The sequence below is a fragment of the Corvus cornix genome, chromosome 2, assembly GCF_000738735.6.
Source record: "Corvus cornix cornix isolate S_Up_H32 chromosome 2, ASM73873v5, whole genome shotgun sequence".
Classification (NCBI taxonomy): domain Eukaryota; kingdom Metazoa; phylum Chordata; class Aves; order Passeriformes; family Corvidae; genus Corvus; species Corvus cornix.
Genome location: NC_046333.1, coordinates 69,540,830 through 69,567,187, shown reverse-complemented (window position 1 = coordinate 69,567,187; position 26,358 = coordinate 69,540,830). Strand labels below are relative to the sequence as shown.

At 40.4% G+C, this 26,358-nt stretch overlaps 2 protein-coding genes across 2 annotated transcripts in view; one reads left to right on the top strand and one right to left on the bottom strand.

Annotated features, from left to right (window-relative positions):
• The window catches only part of FOXC1 (forkhead box C1), a 48,263-nt gene that overhangs the window by 7,529 nt on the left and 14,376 nt on the right, over window positions 1-26,358 (bottom strand). Inside the window, 1 exon segment of the mRNA XM_039549036.1 lies at window positions 1,970-2,052. The gene's annotated coding sequence lies outside the window, so the exon portion shown is untranslated.
• GMDS (GDP-mannose 4,6-dehydratase) overlaps window positions 1-26,358 on the top strand; it is a 412,544-nt gene that overhangs the window by 384,899 nt on the left and 1,287 nt on the right. The window contains 1 exon segment of the mRNA XM_039549037.1: window positions 26,207-26,275. Within this exon segment, the coding sequence (XP_039404971.1) occupies window positions 26,207-26,275 (69 nt within the window).

Sequence of the window (26,358 nt, the reverse complement as noted above, 5' to 3'; positions counted from 1 at the left end):
TGTCATGCTCCAAGTATCTCTTCCCAGGTGAAAGACCAAGGACAGAAGGCATCCTTCATGCTCCCTCTTCCACCACTGGCATTAGACCCCATCTTGAAGGTACTTGGACGAGGGATCAGCTAGCACATGGTCAATAACAATAACAATAACAATAACAGAGTGGGAGGAGAAGCCCCAGTGGATAAGTGAGAATGAAAAAAGCCTTCAGAGAAGTGGGGAAGGGAAGAAGCAGCAAAAGTCTGAAAACACCAGTAGGACAAATGAATGGAATATATGTTAAGGAAAGGCGTATGAGGAAGAAAGGTAGATAAATGCTGGTGATTTAGAGGGGAACAGGGCAAGTGGAAAAGAAGTGTTCACTGAAGGAAGCAGAAACAGCCACCGGGAAATGAAGAGAGATCATGATTTCTTAAAAGGAAAGAAACTTAGGAAGGGTATAGGGAACATTTTTAAAAGTATTGTGGCACTAAAGTACAAAGTCGTATTAATCAAAAAATTTTCACGGTCCATCAGTGACAGCTGGAGTGCCATACTTACATCAACTTTATATACCAAACTGAGGAATGCAATAATTGAGAACAAAATGGAGCTTGGAGGACCAGTTTGAATATGTGATGTACAAAGGAAACAATAAGACAGGTAATCTGGTTAGGTTTCATGTCATGTTTACAGCAGACTCTGCCTTCCACTAGGTAGCGTAACCAGTATCCCCAGCTATGGCTGGATACGTAGCATTATCTGCAAGGGTAGGTTAATCCAGCTTTATGTTCCCTCAGTCTGAGCTGGGCATGTTAACTAAGACAACTGTAACACACATTTCTTTTCTCCTCAAAGTGGCACAAGCTCTGTGAGAAGTTCAGGGTTGCTTTATCTCCATGTGCCAGGTTCTTCTGTGGTCACCAGGCTCTTGGAAAGGTACCCCTGTTGTAGGACACTAGTCTAATTTTCTGCTACGTGAGTGCACTGAAACCTATCCTCTCAGATAGTCTATTATAGTGTTTCTGTGCATAAATTATATGGGAAATAAACAAAAGCATGTGGATTTGGTACAGGCTAATTCTTATTTTTAAATAGAAAGTAATTTGCTATTGGCAAATTAATCTCATTTATCCTAGTTTCATTTGTTTAAACAATGTGAGTAGAGTTATTCATGTGCAAAGGAGTTGGCAAATGCTGCCAAATCCACTAATAAATCTGGCTGCTGAACATAGCATTTGGAAATGGAGTCATTTGCCATTCTCATTTTGTAGTATGCTAATTTCCACGAAAACCCACTATGATATTAGAGAAAATTATGGCTTCTCCTGGAGAAAAGGCAGAATATGGTACAAGAAGAAAACTGTAGTGAGCAAGATAGATTTGCAGGGCTGCATTCTTTTGTCAGGAGTGGAAATGGTCCCACTGACCTGTTGCAGAGTATATTAAAATCCAATTCTGTGTATGTGTATTCATCTTCTCATTTTTAGAACTTTCAGTTAAAAGTTACTGACTGTGCTCCAGCTCTTTTGTGCACACATGCATGTGGCTACAATAACTACATAAATCTTTCTCATACTTAAGAATTCTGAGTTAGGGGATCCCACATGCTTCAACATTGAAGTGGCTGCAGCATTTTAATTGATCTCTGTAGAGTATCACAGAGGTATTATCTTCATAAGAGAGCTGTGGGCTGCCCTGGCAGCCTGCCAGAAGCCCAAGAGCTGTATCACATTTGCATGAAATGGACCATATTGCCACCCTTGGCACTGACACAAAGGCCGTGTGTCCTACAGACCGTACAGGTCCCAACAAGCACGGAGCCAGCGCAGTGCAAGCAGACGCACCAGGAACTCTGCGTTTTCTGCACCCAAGGTACCTGTCTGCCTACTGGGGTGACAGCAAGCAGCATTCCAGCTGCACCACTTGTATGCTAAGCAAGCAGTTAAAAAAAACCCAGCAGTGCGGCCAGTATAATTATCTTTCATCTCACCTGAGTTCAAAAGCAGGGCTTTCCCACTGCCTCTCTGTTTTCTTAGCCGTCTGCTCCAGAACCACTTTGGCTGTTGGTGGTTTCTGTGGAAAATTAAAGGGGGAATGACTGTCACAGCTTCCTAATGACATCTAGGGATTCTTTTATATGCTAAGTCATTCATATCTTCTACAATTTAAAAGCACAATGACATCATATACATAATAACCATACAGGACTGCCTGAATGTATGCAAATAAATGTTAGAATTCATGACAATCTTTTTTTTCTCATGCCAAAGATGATTGAATAATTCAGGTCCATTTTCTCCAAGAACTTTACCTGTAAATAGAAATGCCTCTGCCTTTATCTGTTAACTGCTAATAGAGTCCACAGATACCTGCCTGTTGCAAGCTTGTATTTATTAATTATTTACAAATTACAATGGAAGAATCATAAAAAGATTTATCATGGGAAATTATTTTCTATCAACTCTCTATACACTTGCAAATGAAAAGTTACCTTTCAGCTCTGCCTAGGGACTCCTTGTAAGAATGGTATTGAGCTATTACAACTTCAGGTCAATAACAAATCTTTTCTTAGTGCTACACTTACTGTATAAATGTTGCTTAGTTATCTCTTCCTGTCTTGTTGCTGCGTCTGTATGTAATACAAAGTATCTGTATTTCACACATTCCAACAACTTTGTATCACTGTAGCATACTTCATTAGCTAACCAAGACTGAAGCCAGGCAATTCCTTTTCATTATTTATGGTGCTGATGTTAAGTAAACATGAAAAGTGAAACAGAAATATGTTAAAACATGCTTGTATCATTTTATTACTTTGATTGTATCTCTGTGCATGACTGTATCCTCACCTGACGCTGATACAGGGTGTATCTCTTCTTTCACTCATATAAGTGTACATGTAGTCTGCTAAAAGGAAGATCTACTGGTTTGTGGGTTGGGGGTTTTTTTAAGGCAAACAAAAATTACATCAATTTAAACATGTTTAGGACTTCAAAAAGCTAATCTGTACCATGAAGAGTTTCTATATAATTTTGTTTCAGTTTTAGGGAAGGAAGTTAGTGCATCCATTCACTGCTAGCACTCATGCATTTGCATATCATGTAAGATCAGTGTACAATATCTCTGAAACACCTGAAAGTGCACCAAGCTTTGTATTTGAAATTAAGCCAGCATCCTGACTTGATAAACTCATGGTGTTCAGCTCTGGTTCTGTGGAGCACTATGTCAGACCTGTGTGGTTGCATGAAGGTGACACAGCAAAATCCACAAGTCCTGTAGATGTTGACTTTGGACAAAAACGCCAACCTGCACCTCTTGGAAGTCCAGTGATGTCAGCAAAACAAGGCTAGCTCATCACATTCTTGAAAGCCTGACTTCAAAATCACACTTAAACAGACATCCCAGCGTTTGCTTTTATTAGGTGTACTTAGGCTGTTTGGTGAAACATTATTCCCTGCATCATGGCTTGCTGTATCCAATAACAGAGCTATTCGCCATCCTGGGGCCATCATGCTGTGTGCCTCTCAAAGTGTGTAGCAGCGGACACCCACGATTAAGCAGGAGTTTACTTCCCTGCTCACATGCAATATTCCACTTGCAGAGTAAGTGTTGTCAGTAATGATTTCAGCAAACATAAGGCATGGGCAGAGTTGTCTTTGCAAAGAATGGGAATCACAGTCCTCAGTTTCTAGCAGGTGAAACATGATGCTCTTAATCAAGGTGACCCACTGCACATCTATGTCGAATTTGACGTAATTTAAACTCGTGCATCTCCTGTTTCTGATTATGGTGCTATTCTGAATGTTTGGATTTCAACACAGTAAGATGGCTGCAGTTGAAAGGGAGGTATTTCCTTTTTACTTCCGGTGAAGCAGTGGTCACATGGATGCACTTCAGCCTACTAGAAAACAGACCCTATTTATCTGAAACAACCCAAGATAAAATACAACCAGTTTGCATCCCATGTCCCATCTTTTCAAGCACATTCTGTTTTAAAACAAGTAGGCCAAATTCCTTCCCAGCATAGCTTCATAGAAGCCCATGAGTTTCATTCAGCAGGTAGCCAAATATAAACAACATTATAGAAAAGGTTCGTTTGGAACCAAACATGGAAAACTTTTGAGTTAGAATGATACCTGAAAATATTTGCTCAGCGAGATGAAGACATTGAAATACTTGGGTAGATCCACCTTAGAGTTTATACTAGCTCTTGTGCAGACTTCACGGTGAATCAGAGCCATGGATATTTCTGCCAAGTAGTATCCAAGTATTCCACAGGACCAAGCAGTGCAGGAGAACAGTGACCAAAGCCCACTTTGCCTCTGTTGTCGAGTTGTCGGCAGATGGCCCTCAAAATAGGACATGCTCACTGGGAAGATGAAATGGCTCTAAAGGCAGCAATGACCTAACATATTGCCTTTCCTTCAGGAGGTGCCACTGTTTTGAACATACATGAAACCCTGGTGGGGATTAAACCAGCAGAAATCAAAGTCCTTTCTCCACCAGCTTCCATCTGCTAATAATTTCTCTCTTAAAATAGGTTTCTTTAAAGGTCTAAAGTTTCTTTCTTCCAGCTCATATTTAAGTGATGCAATGACAGGAGACACCCTAGGGTGTTACCACACTTCAAGAGGTGACTTCAAGGCCAGCAACACTCCCTGCATGCAACACTATCTTGCAGTATTGTCTCATACCATTGTTCGTTGTTGCTTAAATATTTGGAGAGGTGTGTCATGTTTTGCTATTGCCCTTCAGCCTTTTGGAGAGCACAGAAGACAAATCTCTAGTGGAATAGTTCAGCACTTGACAGTGACTTCAAAATTCTTCGCCCAAGATTTGTCCAAACCAAAGCATTTAGCAAGACATACCAAATACCTTTTGCACTTATAGCAATTTGTTCAATTTGTATACAATTTATTTTGATTCATTGCTGCTTCAAACCGAATTTTGGGAAGAGTGACAAGACTGAACTCATGGAAAGAGATCCTAATTTTTAGACCAATATAAACCACTAGGAGCTCTGTTAAACACAGAACTGCCAAGAATCAAAATCAGGTTTCTACAGTTCTTGGCATAGGGAAAGCTGCTCAAGTTTGGTTCCCATTAGTTATTTAGCACTTCTAGTATTTTTGTTGCTTCTGTTGCTTCATTCAACTAATTGCCAAGATCTTGAAGAATTTTGTTCCATGGAGACAAATGCTGTGTTATTTTTTCCAAGCACTGTTAAATCAGCAGGAGTTACTTCTATGCAATATTATAATAGCATTTGTAGTAATATGATATGTGTTTATTACTCAGTTAAAACTCAGCCCATGGCCAAGCTGTGTCAAAATGATACTGTGATTCTTCAATTGCCAATGAGAAAGTAATCATACGCTCCAATTTGTGTGAGCATTGTTCCCCATGCACACACTCACCCACTCACAGGAACTACTTTTGAAATGCTGCCTTCTCTTTGGCTGCCAGCAATGAAAGTAGAAGTGCCTCCTTACATTAGTGTCCATTTTAGACACTTACTTGGCAGAAGTATTTCTCGTCTCTGTTTGCAGGTGTTTGTAAGCATTGCCCATCATAATGCTTAAGGACAGAAATGGTCTCTGTGACAGCCAAAGCACACTTTCAGGTCCAGGCATCAAAAAAAGCAAGTTGTAAAAATGTGGCCTTTGAGCATCATGAATAAGAGCAAGCAGGCTATGAGGCAGAGTAGCAGCCTCATAGCAGATATGTTCATCACCTTTGACTTTAGAATGCTTGGCAGAGATGTGTCAAGTGTCTCGTTCAGCTCTTCACTGCTGTGCAAACATCTGTGCTAAAATTTAAACTTCCCTCATATAGAATTTAAAGAGAAAACAGCATTCTCTTAAAAGAGGACTCGAATCTCAGCGATCTGGCATAAGAATGGAATTCAAGGTTCAGAGTAACCCCCGAGTCATGCGGCAGATGGATCCAGTTAGCCTCAATTAAAATGTGAGAACATTGGGCTGGTTTGGCAGAGAGATATTGCAGCAGGGGTGGGGACAGGGCCTTCAAGGAGAAAGTATAGTAATAAGCCCTAGAGCAGAATCTTGAAAAACTGAAATGTATGTCTTGTTACTGAAATTCGCTATCATGAAAGACATATTTTGAACGTTGTACTAAAAGAAAGGTGCAGGATGGACCCTCCCCAGATACAAACAGTATCATGTAATATCCTGACTTTAAAAAAAAACAAAACATGTACGTTTCTTTCACTTTTCTTGGCCTTCATCAGAGACTATCCAAACTTCTATTGTATTAACAATAGAAGACATAAGCAGATGAATGGAGGCTAGCTCCTTAAAAGCACTGTAGAAAAACCGTCAATTACCAGTTTGATTATCTGACAAAAGGAATTTTTCCTTATAAAACAGAAGCTTCTGTCTTCCTACATGTGAGGACACTGCTTACATACTGTACAGAACAACTGGAATAAAAGTAATTAATAACCAGGTGGAAGAAGAAGAAAGGTGGCTCATGTCTTCTTTTTTTTTTCTGGTGCTTGCAGTAACAGAAGCATCTAAAACCACGTGCTTCCAATGTATTTCTTGATTTTGTAGATACAGGCCTGTTTTTCAGAGGTCTTATATTTTTACAATGAAATATGAATTTTTAAATAGAAATACTTGAAATAGCAGTGTCTCCTCTGCAGAGTGAAATAACAGTTCTCTTAGATAACTTAAATATTGTAGGAACAGTGGCAACACTTGAAAGCATCCGGCTTACTTTCTGTGGATACAGGCAAGATATTCATTGCTTATTTTAAACTCCCAGTTTCTAATTATACCCCTAAGCTTAAATTCAGTAATTATGATAAAAAACAAAAGAGTGAAAGACAATGTATTGCTTGCTGTCTCCTTTCCATTCTGGAATTCAGGCCCTACTTCATCCCCGCCAGTGCATTGTTTCCATCCCATTAGTACTTTATTACATGCAGCATGATCTAGGTCTTGAAGGGGCATTGTTTGCACACAGACAAGCAGGTGTTGAAGTTCCTTTCATCATCTTAATGACACATAAGGTTCTCTAGGGCCTTCAATGAGCACACCTACTTCTCAACAGAGAGACAACCCATCTATTTCCTAAGTGTAGTCCCTATTCCTGCCCATTTTGTCCTTATGGAGGTAGAGCAAAGCACTTTCCTCCATCACTTAATCTTTGTTTCTCTTCATCCATGCTCCTCCCCAATGTCTGTAGCGTAAGCAAAGTAAAAAGATAAGGTAAGTCCCTTCATCTCTGTTTCTTGCTACCCAGCTCAGTGAGTCGGCAGACACAGAGGCATAGCTGGCTTTGCTGACAGGTATCTGCCACTCATAGACCCCTTAGGATCCAGCTGGATCTCTACGGGAATTATTGCAAAAGGAAAATGCATTTGTGTGACTGCGCAAAACACAGTGGGAGGGTTTGGTGCTCAGTTCAGGATGTATGGGTTCATTAGTCTCACAAAGGAATGGATTGGATTCCCCATCAATTGGGGCAGAAACGAGATTATAGATGCAGGTTAATGAGATCTCTGCAGCCACTTGAAGGAAGGCTGAGATTTGAGGTGAAGGGCTGCTCAGACCACCGTAAGTGCAGTGGAGGAGGTCTGCACTGTACAATAAGAGGCTTAAGGGACTCATGGTCCATTAAGAAGGTAGGAGCTCGATACGGTCTGTTGAGCTGGCAAAAATGTGTTCCTTTACAACTCCCCTACCCCAGGCTGGTACACTCATAATTTTCCAAAACAATTATTGTTTACACTGAAGTTCTCTGTGTTTGGTCTTTCTCCAAAACCAAATTTCATTGTCAGGTTTAGCAGAAGGCCTGCTGTTACTGCTTGGGTGGGCACATGTAGGGAAGAAGGATTTTTTAAAACATCTGAATTTTATCATTCAGTCAGGAAAAAAAACGACTGAAGTCTGGTACTTGGAATGAATGAAATTATTTGATGATACCTAGCACAGATGAGCTTTTGCAGGGCAGTATGAAATATATATTGCTTTAAACCATTTGGTTAAGCTCAAGAATGAAGTTAGTCAATGTCCTGGCTTGTTACAGACATGCTGTTCCTGCATGGAGAACTGATTTGAATATTGAGCTATGGTTCAGTGTCGTTGATTTCAATATTTGGTGTATCAACACCACACTTCAAGAGCAACCTCAGTTGTCCAGTGAAATTGCAAGCTCTCCTGGCAGAGTTGTGTAAGACCGGAGGGTTAGTTCCGGGTTTTTTTGTTTAAGGAGTTGTAATCTTGCCAAGCAAAGAGACAGACTGCACATTAGTAAGGACAACTTTTTTTTCCAATTTTTGCACTCTGCTGAGATCACAACCATCTCCAAGAGCAGATCTTTAAGTTTTTGCAAAAAATTGGTTTTGGTTACATGACTCTTTGGGGTGTTTCCTTACAACACAGCTCATATTTCTACTACATACTCTTAGATAAATCAGAAATTTCATTTGTGGCTTGCTCTGCAACCTTAGAATAGTAGTTTCATCTTTTTTTCTGCGTCTAAGGGGACAAGAATTAGAAATTATCTGACAACAAATACTGTGTAAAGATAAGAAATCACTGTTGTTATTATAGAAATGTGGAACTGTGTGAGTTCTACAAATACTGGCTTTATTAGTATCCTTACTATTATTGAATAAGTAGTTGTGGAAAAGATCTCTAATGTTAGAGGAAATAGGCAACTGAAAGGAATAGTTTGTTAGACTGAAAAAGAAAAGTGTTAGACAATTAAGAACCTTCTTTATGGTCCGGTCCAAGAAGGATATTCAATAAAATTATATTGGTAGTAATAAAGTAGTCTTCCCGGTCAGAAAATAGGAGGTATTCCTGCTATCATTCCTCCTTATTCTTATTATCTACTACCATATAAGTAGCAAATCAGTAAGTTCCCTGAGTCAGTTTGTACCCAAAGCGAACATCAGCATCCTTCTTGAAAGCATTCCAGATGTAACCAGGGTCATAAAACAAAACAGAAGGTTGATGGTTTTACTGTGATGCACGTTACAATCAAGTAGTTATCCGATGGATCATCTGCTTTTTATGATCCATGATGAGAAATATAGCTGTCATATGAGGAATAGATTTCTCATCGTAAAACTTACCTCTGTAATTTCAGCACCTGAATAAGTGCTGCCTCAGGTGCTGATTGTGCTAGTAAACACTGTTTGAAGAGTGATTTCCCCACCTGTTTCTCCTCCTTCCAACTAAAGGCACAGTTTGGCAACAAGTGTGTTTCTGCAGTTTCCTTTCGTTCAGCAGCTACTGCTATTAAAGATCTCCCAAGAGGAGGTTCCTGTTGGGTAGCTGCTGATGCAGGAGTTCATCTGGGGAAAGAAAAGCCTTGTATGTAGGTCAGTGTTTCTGTAGATGGCTAGTGAAGCAATCTCTCGTGGGAATGTTAACTCTCTTGTGGCACAGATCGCTTCAAGTCACTGCTGCTACTGCAAGGGGCTGGACTCATGTACCTCATTCAACTCGGGTTTCCAGTGCAAGAGGTGAGAGAAAAGCCCCTAGCTTATGTAGGTTTTTTATCTGCACTGGCTAGGCAGGTAACTTGGCATTTGGAGTAGATGTGTAGAATTAGAGCTCTCAAACCTCTTGTACCATATTTATGTACAGCACATTCTCAATGGGAGAAAACAAGATACACATTGAGGACATAGATCAAAACACGCAGAAAGTTGCAATGATTTCACCACTATCCATAGGACTTCTGGTATAAATCAAATGGATGTTAAAAGCAAGGAAACCTCTTCATCTAATGTGATGATTGAACCACAGGAACAAATTTTCCTCTCGGATTTGTGTTGCGGACCCCCTGTGTTAGGGAGAGGTTATATGTTTCAGTGTGCTGACAGACACTATTACATACTGTGCTTTATTCACCCTTGTTTCACCGGCCTCCAATAGCCCTTTTGCACCTCTGAATCCCTCTGCCTTTGGCACTTCTGCTGGTGAGATTCCCAGATGGGGGTGTGGTTTAGCTAAAATGGGTGCTTTTCACCAGAAGAATAAATTATTCCTATACTACTGTCTGAAAAGGGTGGATCTGGAGCCAATTTAGTGAGCATAAGTTACAAGTGACTTTGGAAGTAATAACTTATGCTTTGAGCTTCCTTAGATGTATAGCCAAGGAGCTGTCTGGCTGCATATGTTTTTACACATCTTTCAGCTAAATTAGAAATGCGAGTGCAAAACCTAATTTGTGGAGATATCTTGGAGATTTGTGACCTTCCCAGAAATACTTTGAGTCCACAAATGAACCAGAGGGTCTCCTGGTTTCATCTACCTTTTTTGTTTTTTATTATTGCCACATATGGCACATTGCTGAATAGTACATGGAGTTTATTATATCTTAATTAATGAATCTGAGTATAATTTGCCCCAGTCCTGTCAAGCAAACTCTGCTGAAAAGCTGATTAGTGAAGGAAGTCAACTTAACTGAATGCCCTCTTCAGAAATGTGGCCAGAGATTGAAGTATACTCATATATGTCAAAGGTAGAAAACCTTAGGAAAGCAGAAGGTGGGGATTGCACTGGGCTGAGAAATAGGAAGACAATGGATGGAGCCTTTATGGAGATGGGGAGGAAGGTAATGGTGGAAAAGGAAGAAAGGTGTAGTAGCAAAACATCAAATGGAAGATAAAAATAACCACAATTGGAGATACTGGGAATGTCCAATGACACTTTATCCAAGGAGGAGCCAAGGTGGATATGCCTCCTATGCTATCTGTTGATCCTGAGAAAGAAAAAGCTTAAACCAAGCCCTGAAGCCAAGAGGAGAATCTGCTGTTAAGTGGTCTTTCCCTCATGTTAGTGGAAAAAGGACTAAATCCAGCAGGCATATAAAGAGCAAGAATATTGGCACATGGGGACAGTTCATTTCTTCCTACTGTCAAATTTATGAGTTTAGCCTGGTGGGATGCTACCAGCAGTGAGGATGAACATTACAAGCCTGGGCTGTATTTAGCCCACTCAGTCACTTCTTGGCCAGGCTCCTGATGATTTCAGTGGGAGATTGCATGAGAATGTGCAAGTCCCTCCTCCCCAGAAATAGCATTTCTCCCAAAAAATATTCTGTTAGGTAGCATGAGCAGGTGTATTGAATTGCTGGCATACTTTTAGTACGCTAGTTAGCACCTCTGATGAGGTCAGTTAAACAATTTCAGCCTTGAATATAGAAGTTGAAGTGCTTAGGGTTTGTGGGAAGAAGAGCTTTATTTCGGAGAGATGCTGAAATTTGTATGAAAATATGTAACTTGAGGCACACATGAGCAAAAATTACCTAATGAGAACAAGAGCCATCTCTAAATGTTCTTTTAATATGTGGATTTGAATGTGTTCAACATTATGTATGTTGCTACACTTATTTTTCTTCTTATGTAGACAGGCACGAGTCTTCCCTACATTGTACTTTGTCTAATTCATACCCACGCAAAACACACACCAAGTGGGAGTAAATTGGGTTGGTTGCACCTTCTAGTTAAATATGTGAATAACTATTCTGGATGTAAAGCAGCTGAAAACAGTGCTGCTCTTACATAGCATTTGCATGTCTGCTATCATGAAGGATCACACATTGCACACAGTTCCTACACAGTAGGAATTGGAGATGACAAATGTCCCGTTACTCATGTAGCTGGTCATTTTTGTATGCAATTACCAGAATTGCATGCTCAGTTCCAGTAACCATGTGCACAAAAATAGGCTACAACAGCCTGCTTAGGGTTGTTAATAGCATGGTCCAAAGTCTAAGTCTTTATTGTTTTGTTGTTTTATGCTGTTTTTTAAGAGAACTGAGCTAGGAATTTGTTCGGTTGTTGACTATACAAGCAAAAGCAGGCATACATCTACGTGTATGGCTGCAGGACTGCAGAATTTCTGCAGTGAGCTGCATATGGTTTACATACTGAACTTGGTATAAGGAGCTGATGGGCCAGAAGAGAGATACTGCACCAGGTGACCAGCTGTAGTGCACGGCTCAAATAAGGAACAAGCAGCTCCTGAAATTTTGCATTTAAGATCCTTTAAAATCCATGCGTCTCCAACTATCAGTTTCGTAGTGAGGCATAAAATCCTTGCCATAAGAAATTTAGAGTCAGCCTGCAGTAGCTGAGGAATACTTAATTGGCATTTCTCTTTTTTGCATATCACTGTTCTCATCGGTTCTAGAACATGTTTTTTTCCCACCTGTACAAACCTCTTTGCCTTAAAGGATTCATGAAGGAAATAATTAAAAAGTGCACAGAGGAAAACTGTCTGAGCAGAAGGGGCAGAAATCCAAGGTGCTGTAGGGAGTTGCCCCAAACACTCTTTTGGATGATTATTAATTTTTTTCTTACTATTATTTTATGACACTGTTTATGTTTAATTACTCATGTTCTCCTAACCTGTGTGACAGGCATAATTTGAAGAGCAGTAGTAATGATCAAGCTGTGGAAGTGCCAGCTGCTGCCTACGTGCTCAAGCAAGCATAGAGCAGGCAGTGTCAGGAGACAACTGTCTCTTGATTAGATCTGAGCTTTTTTTTTTCTCATGTTGATGAAAATGATCCTGTCTGTTATTATTTAAATATAAACTATGCCAAAAGATGCTATGAAAAGTGAGAGCTCTCTCAGTTCACTGCCTGTATGGAATAGTAAGTTCATGGGACTTTACTGCAGTATATGCAGTTAAAATGTGTACTGGTTTAGTTGTAAAAGACACAGTTGGTCTATTTGGATGTTTTTCATCTGAAAATTAAGTCTTTAGAGGAGAAAAACAACCCAATAAACTCCTAAGTTCTGTTACTCTCAAGTCAATCATAGGAGCCTGGGGTGGAAAAGTTGAGCAAGCAATGGCCATTTTTTAGTATTGCTAGGATGAGTATTTGATTTTTATGTAAAAGACAGTATAAAAGAAAATCATGGGGCAGAAATGGAATTGAAACTGTACACAAATGAGAAATATGTGGTTAAATAAGTCACCTGCTGCATCAAGGTGCTATATGATCACTCATCCTTGGAGCAGTTTGCTTCTGGGGGGCTGCTCACTACAGATCAATGGCAAGGACTCACTCAGGGCAAATTTTGCCAGATGCAATGTGATGTGAATGCTTGGCTCCTTCATCTGTAGTAAGATACACATCAGAGGGAAGTGGTGGGATGCAGCCTGCATTCTCTTCTTGCTCCTCCCTCTCATTCCAAGGTGTTGGTCAAATCCCTAAATCATCCTGCCTCCTAGCTTCATAAAATGGGGGTGACAGTGCTTTCTTCCCATTTATAATGTCATTATTGTTGCTTAATTATATAAAATCCATATCTTCTCTGGTGGCCCTTCATTGTCACTGTAGTGCTGCTGTGAAGCAGTTCTGTTTTGTCTGAGTGGTCATACATCTAGCTGAAGTCTTGCTCAGGTTACAAGTGGAATGAAACTGCCAAGATGTTTGTCTAGCTTTCTTCGTCTGCTTTTGAGATTTTCGGTAGATACATGTAAGTTCTGTAATTCATGGCTTTGTGTGTTCATATGTATTGCCATTACACTGGAATACATCAAAGAAGGTAAACCAAGCCAGGAGGTTTCACCGGTGACCTGCACTGAAAAGGAGATGCAAGCTGTAGGTGAATTCTAACAGAATATTCCAGGAGGTGATATTTGACTTTGATAAATTTTTGGAGAAAGGGCTGCCATTTCTGTGTTTGTACAATGCATAATGGAACCCTTACCTGGCATCTCTGCCCTGCCAAAACGTGAATGAAAAATAGGATTACTTGTCTGAGGAACAGCTCTGTCTTTCACATTGAAACTCAGCAATAAATGATTCTTGTGTGAGTGGTCTCAAGTGACACTTTCCTTGTAAAGGAGTCAAGTGATTGATGAGGCATCTCACATTTTAAACAATATACAGGTGAAAATATTGGAGTATTCTGAGCCCTTGCCTGCTGCTGTGTGTGCCTGAACAGTTTGCTTGCTTTTTAATTGTGGAACTAATGAAGGTTTGGTAAGTAGAGCAGGACCATTAGAAAATGCTAACTGTTTTCCTTCTGTAATGACGCTTTTCATGTTTGACCACTGCAGGGTGAAGTAATGAAGTTTTTGGTAACAGATCCAAAATTCCTTTCTTCTTTAATTGAAAGTATTTAAGAGAAGAAGGTCATTGAGAGGACAGATTTCAAGAAGTGGTATACACATTTGGTGATGCTTTGGAAAGAAACAGAGCATATTAGCCATGCTTTTAAAGTGTGTATGACTAATGCACTGCCAAACCTGTGGAATTTTATAGGCAGCTACTGTGAATAGTAATAGCAGTCAATGAATCTGCTTTTTACCCCTACTTATACTGGTACTTTCAGCTTTAGGGGATCTTATTGCTTCTTTAAAACTTATTTCGACATAGTTTCAGCCCTGTAAGCAAATCTCTGCTGTGTTACCAGTAATATGAGTTGTCTCCCAGAACCCTGCAGTGTTCCACACAAAATCCTGAAAGCTGGGACTGGTGTGTGACGGAGTACCACTGGAAAAGAAAAAGGAACAAATCTATGATGATACAGAAAGAATACCTGGGGAGAAGAAATTTTTAAAATATTCAAGGGAAAAGTGCACTACAGTAGAAATGAGGAGAAGAGAACAAAATCTCGGTGTGGGGTGACATGTTTTGAGGATGACGGAGAAATAGGAAAATAAGGCCAAGTTTAAGATTATATAAGATGTTTGTGAGCAGGAGATTGATGCTCAAAAGAGAAATGGGACAAGCGTGAATGAAAGAAAAATACTGTGAGACACATCAAATTGGGAAGGAAATATCTTACAATAAAAAGAGATAAATGGGATTTTACAGGGAAGTAAATTCACCAAAACGTAGGAAAGATTTAAACAACAAAGAAAGTGAGAGGAATTAAATACCAAAGTAATGGAAGGACGGAAGAAAACAAAATACTGGTCTTTAAAAAGAAAATAAAATAGTTGTATTCATTTTATTGATTTATTGGAAGATTGTGAGGTGATTTTAATGTCTGCCCTGAAAGTGAAAGATGTCATAGGAAAAACTATGATTTTTTTTTCTCAGGTTTTCCTGTGCAGGAAATGTAATAGGAAGTTATTTTTATTAACGAAGATCAGAGAATATGCAACAACAAACTACCAAGAATTGTGTGGAAAATCCGGTTATTTTTCCAGTCAGACCAGAAGAACCTGTGGCCATTGACCAGCAGGAGCCTAAGGCTCAGATTATTAAGCAGCAGGATCAGTGAACTGCATGGCAATTGGAATCTCTGCATCTTTAAATACGCACCAACAAACTTACATCATAGCCAAAAAAGAAATCTTGAACAGCGTGTAGCTGGTATTTGTAGGCATTCATTAATTGCTTTGTGCTCTGTTTTGTCTGCCTAATCAACACAAACAGCAGACTTGTTTGATTTCATTTGCAAATGTGAAACCAATTGATTTTACGGCAATATACTGTTTGCTGAGGAGTATTTTTCCACCAAGACAGTCAGGTTACACCACTCACCAAAAACCAATGAGCCAGAACAGTGAGAGCCTTGGATAGAGAGACAAGGTCTTTGGCAGAATGTTTTGGAATTTGTCAGGGGGAATGCACCCCTCGGTTCAGCATAGCTGTGATGCTGAGTGTGCTGGGAGGACTTGATCCTTTCAAAAGCTATGACAAGCTGTGGCAATACTCAGCCCACATCCATAACACACTTGCAAGGGACTGTGAGATGATGGAATGAGGAGCACAGTGCCTTTATTTGCAGCAATAGCATGTGTTTCACCTGTAGAAGAGATATTCAGCTGTCTGCCTTGTCTGGACTTAACCAGTGACTTGTGTTTTATCTTAACAGGTTTGGTTGAACACGCATGCAGAGTAAAAAAATATTTGTTTATGGGCAGGAAATGCACAAGCTTTTTAATAAATAAAGTGTGAACTTGAAGCATTAAATGTGACATGCATTGTTGTGTGCTACTACCTGCTAAGGGTTCTTCTTTGTAGTGTCCTACTTGGACTCAAGCACTAAACCTTTCATCAAAGCAAGTCTGATTATTTTGCACATGGCTTTCCTGAAAGGATGTTATGATTTTCTAGATGTTTGGTGGCTGGTGATAAATTAGGCTTTTATGATGTCATGTGAAAGGCCGCTGCTTGGACTTCCTTCTCTATCAAGTGCACCGGAGAATACATTTGGGACGTACTCAGCATCAGAAATTATCCTACCTTGTTTTATTTTAACCCTTTTGTGGACTCTTACTTGTCTTGTAACTGTGTTCAGGCAAGGATAGCTTCATTTTTGCAGACAGGAGCCCCACAGTATCATGTTCTGAGTCCCCTCCATATGGGGACTTGGAATTTTTTTTTCCCCTTGGGTAAAAAGATCTCAGTTCTTGATCTCCCTTTAAGCTTTTCACAGCTTAAACTCTCTCCAGATATCTTGTCTTGAAAAGGCTTTTCAAATTGGATGGGGGTTTTATTGAGAAATTGGAATGCAGTGAGGGGTGGGGGATAAGGTGATGCATCCCATAAATTAGGTCGGGTTTATGACTGTGTAGAGGGAGGCTGCTTCTAAAAAAACAGCCAGCAGTAAAAGGCAGATTGTGACTTTGTCCAGAGAAGCAGCAGCTCCCTTCTTCATCCCCCATACTGCAGGGGGGGGAGTATTTTACAACTGCTTTTCGAACCCTGAGAAATGACTGAACATCCTCTATGCTAAGTCTTATGTACTAGCTAATCCATAGCAGGGGGGAAAGGCAGGAAGAGAGAAATATCCATCTCCTCTCTGTCCTCTTCCCACAAGTCTTAGCACAAGCTTCAGAGAGACAGAGGTTCATGTAACACTGTAAGAGGTAAGGAAGGGGGTGTCATCTCTCCTGCCCAACTTCAGGGTGGTGAGGTGAACACAGGGCAAAGACAGCAACTGCTGTTATAGGTGGTTTAGTCAGTTTTTCAATTACATGCTCTTTAGGTGAAAAAAATTCCATTTTGAATAAATTAATATTTTTTATTAGGGCAAGTATAACAGCACACTGTTCCAAAAAATATTCTAATATAATTTTGATGTTAACATAACAAATGCCATGATTTTTTCAGAAATGTGAATGTCCATGGGTAGCAAAATCACCACAAGCTATGTATCCTGTATAAGAAAAAGAATAACTCTATGAAGAAGTAATATCCTGAGTTCATACATCTGTATTCATTAAATTGCTGCTTAATGCTAAAATTTAGATTTTAATATCTAAAAATAGATAGATAAATATCTAGAAGCAGAATGCAAGATAGCTGTCCTAATGTTTACTGTTTTGTTGCTTATCATTTGTATTTGACCAGTGACGATAACTGAATTTGTTTACATTTCCAATATAAGTTACTATAAATCAAGTAATTTTTAGTGGAATAAGAGAAGAAATTAAGTAGGCTTGCATCATGGGTTGCTGGGGTTATCACTTTTCCTATTCATCTTGACATGTCAGTCAGCCAAGACAGCTAACACCAGGGTCTGTGTTCCATTTCCAGTGAAAAAGACATTCCTGCACAATAAACCCAGCTGAAATCAAAAAACTTCACAAAGTGATTTCCTGATCGTTGCAGAAAATGTGAAGAGTAGGGAGTGATGACAAAACTAATCAGAGTGAATAAAAAAAAGGTGATAGTTATATGTAATAATTTTAAAGGTACCATGCCCTCACCTAAATAATACATAATGCAGCAATAAAACCACATATGATGAGGACATTATTATCTTACTCTCCCTCCCAAAATAGTTGTCAGAGTGGAGAATAGATAAAGCAAGAAGAAAACACACTGATAGTGAGCAAAAGTAGGACTTGAAGGTACCAGTGAAAAGAGGAGAAACCTGTTTTCTTTCCTATACTACAGCTGATCTCCATCCCTATGAAAGAGGTTCATCTCTCACAGGATCTTGATTTTTAGTGGTGTGCCAGTGACACATTTGTCCAGGGAGCCTGAAGAAACATGCTAATATGCAATCTCCCCAAAACCTCTGCTCTAAAAGGAAAATTCACAAATGCTTCCAACCCATGTCATGCAAAATCCACATTATTCAAACAATTCTTAATGCCCAGGTTAGTTTGAAACATGGAATGGTCAGTTGGCACATCAGCAGCCAGGCTACAGGGCAGTGGAAGTCAGTGGGGGTGGTAGCACATGTAACCAGAATTTGCAAAGAGCATTTATATTTTGTTACAAGAGTAGGAAAATCTTACTTTGATAATTATTCATTTGCATTTTAGGAAATACGCTAAAGATTTTAGCTGTGATGTGTGTGTTTGGATGACCTGGTACAACATATCAGAAAGAAGGTGTTTCTGCTGGAGCGAGGCCAGAGGAGGGCTGGAAAGATGGTCAGAGGGCTGGAGCACACCTCCTATGAAGACAGGCTGAGAGGTTATTCAGCCTGGAGAAAAGAAGGCTCTGGGGAGACAATAGAGCAGCCTTCCAGTACCTGTGGGGGACCCACAAGAGAACTGGAGAGAGACTTTATACAAAAGCATGTAGTGAGAGGACAAGGGGGGATAGCTCTAAACTGAAAGAGGGTTCGGATTAGATATTAGGAAGAAATTCTTTACTGTGAGGGTGGTGAGGCACTGGCACAGGTTGCCCAGAGAAGCTGTGGATGCTGCATCCCTGGAAGTGTTCAAGGCCATGTTAGATTGGTCTTCGAGCAACCATGTCTACTGGAAGGTGTTGAGTGGAAGGGGGATTGGAACTAGATTATCTTTAAGTTCCCTTCCAACCCAGACCTTTCTATGATTCTGGGACTGTGTCCAGCCCTAATACCTGAACTATCATAATTATGGTCTGTATATGGCAAATGGAGTGGGTTTAATTTTCTTCCTCTCCTCCAAAAGTTCCCTGTTTTATTTAGGAGAAGGATTCCTGTGAACTAGAAATGATCTTGCCGTTCGGAAGCCTCTTTGGTACTTTGCAGGGCCATGAGCTGGGTTACAATTGCACTTACATCCAAGCTGGGGAACAACTTCCAGGTCTTCCCAGGCGTGCAAAATTGGGCCTCAGGGCAAACTACGAGGGATGGAAGCACCCGCCTCACTGCAGCCAGCTGCGGGAGTTTTGCTGTTTGCAGCAGCAGGGCTTTCCCTGCTGCGGGGGGAACACTCTTCGGACTGCCTCATGCACGGCAACCTGAAAAGCAGCCATGGTTCCCCTTGCAGCGGGATGCCCTGGCACAGAGCTATGCGGGGCGGCTCCTGATGAGTGAGCTGAGCTCCGCATCCAAAGCGAGTGAAATTCAGCACTGGCTTCGGGGATATCGGGCTGTAAGTCGGGAGGAATTTTATCTGGCTCGAGGGACGGCACTGGCCAAGATGTTTTCTCAGGCTTCGCTTGGCAAATGGACAGATGTGAATAATGCTCAGCCCTGCGAGGGGCTCTTGTGCCTGCAGCCCCGCCGGTGCTTGCTCCGGGGCCGAGGTCTCTCCCCTCAGGCCGCAGCCCCGCGCCCATGAGCGGGAGCGCCGCCTCCGGCTCAGCGATTCGGGTCCGGCTGCGGGCCCCGGAGACACCTGGGGCCAGCTCCCCCTGCCGCAGCGCTTTATCGGTGCTGGCGGTGGGGCTGCCAGGACTGGCGCTGAGTGAGCCCATTTCCCCGGAGCGGAGCATTGTTCCCGGCCTCCGGCCGCCGCGTGGCCCCGCTGATGGACAATACCACCCGTCCCCGACTTCCTGAGCAGACCAGACAGCTTGCTGTTTTCTTCGAGTCTCTTATCACCCCCTGTCATTGAAAGAGAGGTCTGGCTTCGGCTTCGTTTGGGGCTGATAGGCAGCAGCGAAGTGGAAAAGGCGCAGGGGAGGGAGGGGAAGAGGAGGAGGAGGGGGGAGAGGAGCTCCATTACTGTTATTATCGCCCTAATGTTTATTACTGTTCCGAGTTCATTTGCCTTAACCCTTTGGAAGCTGGTCAAATTAAAGATTATCAAACTGATAAGATAAAGCCGCTGTTCTAACGCCCCTGGTTCCTGGCGGAAAAGCGAAGGTTGTGCTGAGGTTTTATTGACTGTGTGGTTTGTGTTAATGCCTTATTGCTGGAGTACAGTGGGGTCCCGAGATAAGACCTTACCCTAAAGATGCCCAGCACTCGCAGCCTGCCAAGGTCCATCAGATGTACAGGGGCTCAGCGCCGTGCAGAATCAGTCCTTTCAAGTCATTCTTTCCCCTTCCCTTCCTCCTCAACATGGTTTTAGTAAAGATTAAACTTTCTGAATAGGGAGGGGATTTGCATAGGAAAACATGTTAGGGGAAAAAAAAACATTATGCCTCTTATTTTCAATGGCATTTAGTTATAAGTGAGTTTCAGCCTATTGGTTGCTTTTGCCTTTTGCCTTTTCCTGTGGTTCTTTGTGAACAATACTGTCTTTCTGCAAAAGACTGCTGACCCAAGAGTGGAAAGCAGTCTGTTCATGCTGCATTAAAACAAATTTAGATCAGGAACCAAATTCACTGGCATTCTTCTATTCCCTTGGTACCCCAACTGCTCCGCAACTTTGCTTTTCTAAGAACAGTGAAAAGAAAAAATAAAAACTGAGTGACAACAAATTTTGGCTCATCTTAAATTCCTCGAGATGTTTACTGTGCTTCTTGTTAGGCTTGGGCTTCGCTTTTCAATATGTTTTATCTTCAGTCTCCTTATATTTACTATGGAGATAGGAGTCTCTTGCTTTAATTATACTGGGTTTTCATCCCTGTTACTATAGCTATTATAACAAACATTACCCTCTGCAAAGAAGCCAAGCCAGTGTTCTCTGTCCCGTGGATCTCCACAAGAACACGCAGAGCAGCGCACAGGAGACACAGTGCTCATTACTGTGACTCCTTCTGGGGTTTGATCCAAGCTCAGCCGAGCCATGCATTGAATTTTGCACCAGTAAGGCGCGTGTTTACAGGCTCTACCGCTCTGGTTTAGTGAGATACTTCTACTTTTCTTAGCAGAGTGATCAGAAGAAGTCACAGTAACTGTTTTCCAGTGTTACATCTGGGTTAAGATGTGACCTCCCTGGGCCTGGTGGCAAGTGTGGCAGAACACAGGGGAACGGGGCATAAGGCTGATGGTGAAAGAACTGCCTAATGAGCAATGCATGCAGTCTCCTGACTGTTTGCAACACTTCAACAAGGCTGTTCTCCAAGCAATAAGCTGCAGCAGATGCACATCTATACTGTGGGGCCTGGTGCTACCACTGAGATTTACTACTCATTAAAAAATGCTATGTAAAATGCTTCAAGAAGTACACAAAAGGGGAAATTATTTCATAATATAGACCTTAGTGTATACATTACTGTGATATAACTTTTTAGTAGGGCCTGTTGTGATAGGACAAAGGGTAATAGGGTAATCATTTTAAACTGAAAGAGGGTAGATTTAGACAAAATATAACGCAGAAACTTTTAATGATGAGAGTGGTGAAACACTGAAGCATCTAAAGCAAATTGCCCAGAGAGGTGGAAGATGCCCCATCCCTGGAAACCTTCGAGGTCAGGTTGGATGGGGCTCTGAGTAACTGACCTAGTTGAAGATGCCCCTACTCAGTGCAGAAGGGTTGGACTATGCGAGCTTGAAGTTTAAAGGTGCCTTCCAACCCAAACCATTATAGGATTCTGTGATAATGATGAAAACACAAAACTGCAGTCTAATCAAGTATCTATGTTTAGTTTTTTTTCTTTTAATGGGATAAGTTAAAGCTAAAAATTGACAGTTTTAAGAAGGAAATAAGGAAAATCAAACGCAAGTGGAGTTTGCAGGGAACTTTGGCCCCTCTATTCTTGAAATCTTTCGTGGCAAAACATCTTGAGCAAAAGAGTGCAAGACTAAACACTCAAGCCAGAGCCTCCACCAAGCTGGGTCGTTGCTCTTTGCTTATGGGAGCTCTGATGTAATAAATCATCTTCCAAGCAGTTGCGCTGATTGTGAACGTAACCCTGGCTGCTTTTCAGATGCAGTTACACTGTTGTGTGCTTAGATCAAGTTTGTTTATTTTTAGAGGTAAAGCCTTGTCTGTGCTTCAGCAAGCAGAGCTGGGCACAATTCCATCACAGGTGTTTTACTGAGGACTTGATCTCAGTTTTATTCTTCTGTAAGAGAAAGCAAAAGCTGGCACTGGGTGCTGACTTCAGTAAAGGCACATTTGAAAGGGAATCAGCTGAGCTGTAGTAATAAAGGAAGCCTTGGCCTTCTTTCAGGCCACACTATCTCCTTTTTCTTACATTGTCTTGAGGCTTTAAATTTTCAGTTAAAGTTAATTGAATGAGACAGTGATACAGTGCACAGTGAAACCAGATCAATCACTGCACGAGACAAAATAGGAGTCACAATGTCACTCAGGACAAGAGCTTGGGAAATGTGATATTTACATTAAAATATTTCACATTTTTGTCTCATGGTTTAAGAATCAAATTTAAAAATCCTTACCACATTGCATAACAAATTTCTCTCTGCTTATCTGTATGCATTAGTGTGTGTGCATTTGGACAACAAAATTGAATAATCATAAAAGCAAATTTAGTAATAATGGGGTATTTTATACACAGTTACACAGCCTCAACTGCAGAAAATGTAAAATAGAAAAACTCACACCATAGGAGCTCATTCTGTTCTCTGAGAGGCAGTCATATGACAGTGAGCTGCATATAAAGCCATAGGAGAATTTACGTGCTCATATTAAGTGGCAACAGAGAATTTGACTGCTGTCTTTTCCGTCTTCCTTCCCTTTAAATATTTACCTGGGTATTGTTTCTGACTCCTAGCTTGCTGTTAAAACTCGTCATTACTAGTCACTTATGTCAACTGTTCGCATGGAAAAGAAGGACTTGTTCCTTACAAAATGGATAACTAGAAGCAAAGACTTAATTTTATGTTCATGATCTGGGGGCTGTAAAAGCAACAGAAAGCCTTAATCAGTGTTTTCAGGGTTATGGACTCTTAGCTCAGTGTCTAAATCCTCAGAGTTTTCAGGGAGTCAAAGGGCTTTGTTTTCCTGTCAGTATGTAAAGCACAATGGCACAGAAAAAGTAATCCTGCAGGAATACAAAACGTGAAGTGGTGTCATTTCATCAGATGCTTTTCCATCAGGAGCAGGGATGTGGGGCCGTTTATATTCAGCAGCAGCTCTTTTTCAAGAACCACCCCCGTTTCACCAAACTACCTCCCTACCCTTCTCCCCCCCAAAAAAAAAAAATTTTCCAGGTTTTCTCCAGTGGAATCTCCTTCTTCTTTCCTTGCTTTCTGATCTGATTGTAGTTCCAGAAAGTGATGCCCTGGTATTGAAAAATTAATACACTTTAATTATGAACATACAAGAGGGGTTTTTTGGATGGTGTTTTTTTTGTGGATTTTTTCCTTTTGGAAGCCTGACAGATGCATCTCTGGTTTCAGTGAAAGACTTAAACAATATAAACAAGCCGTCATTCTGTTCCAAGAGAAGCTTTTTTTTTAATATTCTTATTTTATTGTAATTACCTTATTGTTTTCATATTATGAGCTACTTGCAGAAAAATACAGGAAACATGAGTGCAATACAATCCTTTAATCAGGAATAGCTTTGTTCTAGTCATCATTTCCATTCAGTGCTGAAACTTTGGCTAATAAGAATGCAATCAAACCTTGAGTTTAGGTGTAATATGGTTTAATATTATGGTTTCATTTGGCCTCTGTACCAAGTAGCTTCTGTAAGTGAACCTTTTTGAAAGTGCCTAGGAGACATTTTGTCTGTAATCTATTTTCAAGTAAATTAACAAAGTTGTGTTTCTCAAAAGGACACAAACATCTTCAGGAGAGCCACTTAAAATCTTTCAACTCAAGACAGCTGGGGAATTTGTATTATCATATATCTTAAACCTTCCATTATTTTCCTCTTTTTTTTTTTTCTCACAGATATAATACCTTTACTGCATCATTGTTAAAGCTTGTGAACTTTTAAAGGAAAAAATACGAGTTTTTTTTATACCTAGATGGATTCAATATACTAGTTGTTTGTGTGATCTCTACATAGAATCCGGAACTTCAAATACTTCACTTTTACTGATTTGCAGCCTACCCCTAACCTTGTTTTGGCCTACTCATTAGATGGATGTTTATGTTTTTGAATAAAGGGCTGGAATTAGGTAAAGTGTTATTTTAGATAATCTGTTTTAACAAAATGCATTTGTCCAAGACAGTTAAAAGACTGCTCCCAAGCTGTTCAAAAGCAGAATGCAGCTACATACAGCAGGCCATGGAAATTCATTCTGTACTTCCCAGTCGATTTTTTTTTTTTTAATGGGAAGCCAGTATCTTAGATAAGGCTTAGTTTCAAAGTATGTTTTTATGTAAAGATTGTGGATGTAAAAGTTTTACTTACACAGCATTTATAAACATGAAAATCTAAGTTTTATGATATAGCTTTTATGACTTAAAACTAGGTGATATAAAAAGACTTCAGTTCTAGCTAATGGCTTGAATTAGGGCTGAATAAAAGGCAATTGTTTTTATACTGAAATTATTATTTTATGAAGGATTTCCTTGTTTCCAGACACATATATATACACGCATATGTAAATTAAACGGAACTCCAGATAAAAGACATACCTCCATGAGCACATTAGAGTCTGATCCAAATTTTATCAAAGTTAGTGGGCATCTTTCCCATTTTAAACCAGATTTTGCAATCCATATTCACACGACCCTCCAGGGGTTCCCTCAATTTGCATGACTTGGCCTCAAATGTCTGCTGCAGTTTCAAAAGCCCATTATACGGCTGCAGTAGGAAATCATTTAGTCTAATTTAAGGAAATCATGGCGTTTTTTTATTTTCATATCGTTTTGTTCTAATCCATCTGTTTACTCTCTTCTGAAGGCAGGATGAAATGTTTTTTAGCCTAAAGACTGACCTAGTAAAACTGCTGCCTGGAAAAAGTCTCAGCAGACGTGTTTGTTCCACATCCCCTTCTTCAGTGCCATATTTCCTTTGGTGGATTTCCTCTGCTCCTGAAAGAAAGCTGTCTAGCTTTCTTGTGCACAATTATGAAGGAGAATTTCCTACATTTTACTGCACAGGATGAGGTGATTTTGGAAGTTAACGTGACCTGAACCACATATGATCAACAGAGAGCATCTGAAAAATGTAGCATGCAGCATTACAAGTTAAAAAAATCTACATTCACAAAATGCTCCTTAGCTCCACCGCTGGTGGAAGAGGGAGAAGAAAGGCAGTCCATGCATTTTTCTGGAAAGCCTGCTGTGTTACCACCATGAAGTCAAATGCAAGAGGAGAATTCAGCCTTAGCTTTGTTGTTCTGTAACAAAGCTGGGTTTGTTTGGGTTTCCTTAAACCTAGACAGACATAATTTTAATATTTATTGCTACTAAGACACACAGCTTGTGAAGAGAGATGATATATTTTATTCAATCAACATACAGACATTTGGAAAAAGCTAACTGTTTAAACACTGTCTTCCAGTTTTAAACAAAGATACAGTCAGTTTTTGCATTCAATTAGAAATGCAGTTAAAGGAGCTTTTGTCTTTGTTTAATTTTGTTACATTATTTTTGATGACTGGTTGTGGGATTGTTTTGGTGTGGTAGCACTTTTAAGGATACTTGAATAGTAAGGTGAACATGACCAAAGTCTTGGTTTCTGTAATGGTTTCAAGTTAATTTCTTTTCATTTATGAGATATTTAGACTTTCATTTGCATGTGGGTACTCAAAATACTCTAGGAAAAAAATATGTACGCATTCAACAGCTGGATGTTTAGTACTGTTGCATATGGTTACCCATATCCAAACAGTCTTTCAGCATCATTTTTCTGTGCTCATGTTTTTATTTGAAAGAGACTAGTTGTCATGTTTGCTCTGTGATTTACATTATTTAAACAAATGGGGGGAAAAGAATTTGAATCAGCTCATTCACTAGAATGACTAAGATGTACAATAACTTCTTGTAAAATGTTCACCGTTATATGGCTGTAAGGCTGGAGTTCAAGCCCTCTGTGTACACACAAAGAAAGAATAACTCTCCATCTGAAACAGCCTGGTGAAAGGATGCTGCCTCCTGGTGATTTAATAGGCATATGAGCTTCCACTAAAATTGCATCTTCAAGAGAAGTAGTTTGCCCTTGGAAAAGTCCAGCGGTGGGCCTGGCCCACGTTCAGTTCACAGGGAAGCAGGAGCAATGGGGAGGCCATGAGGGTGGGGAAGGTAATGGTCCATGCAGCACCTCTGTCTTCTTTTCCGCAGGATTTTCTGCAAGGGGACTGTAGCAAAGCCAGGCAAAAGCTGAACTGGAAGCCGAGAGTCACCTTTGATGTGAGTGGCCTTTCTGGCATGCTTTGTACCTGATGGGTGTTCATGTCCTCTAAAAACAATTCGCAGGGAGGGGATAGGAGAGG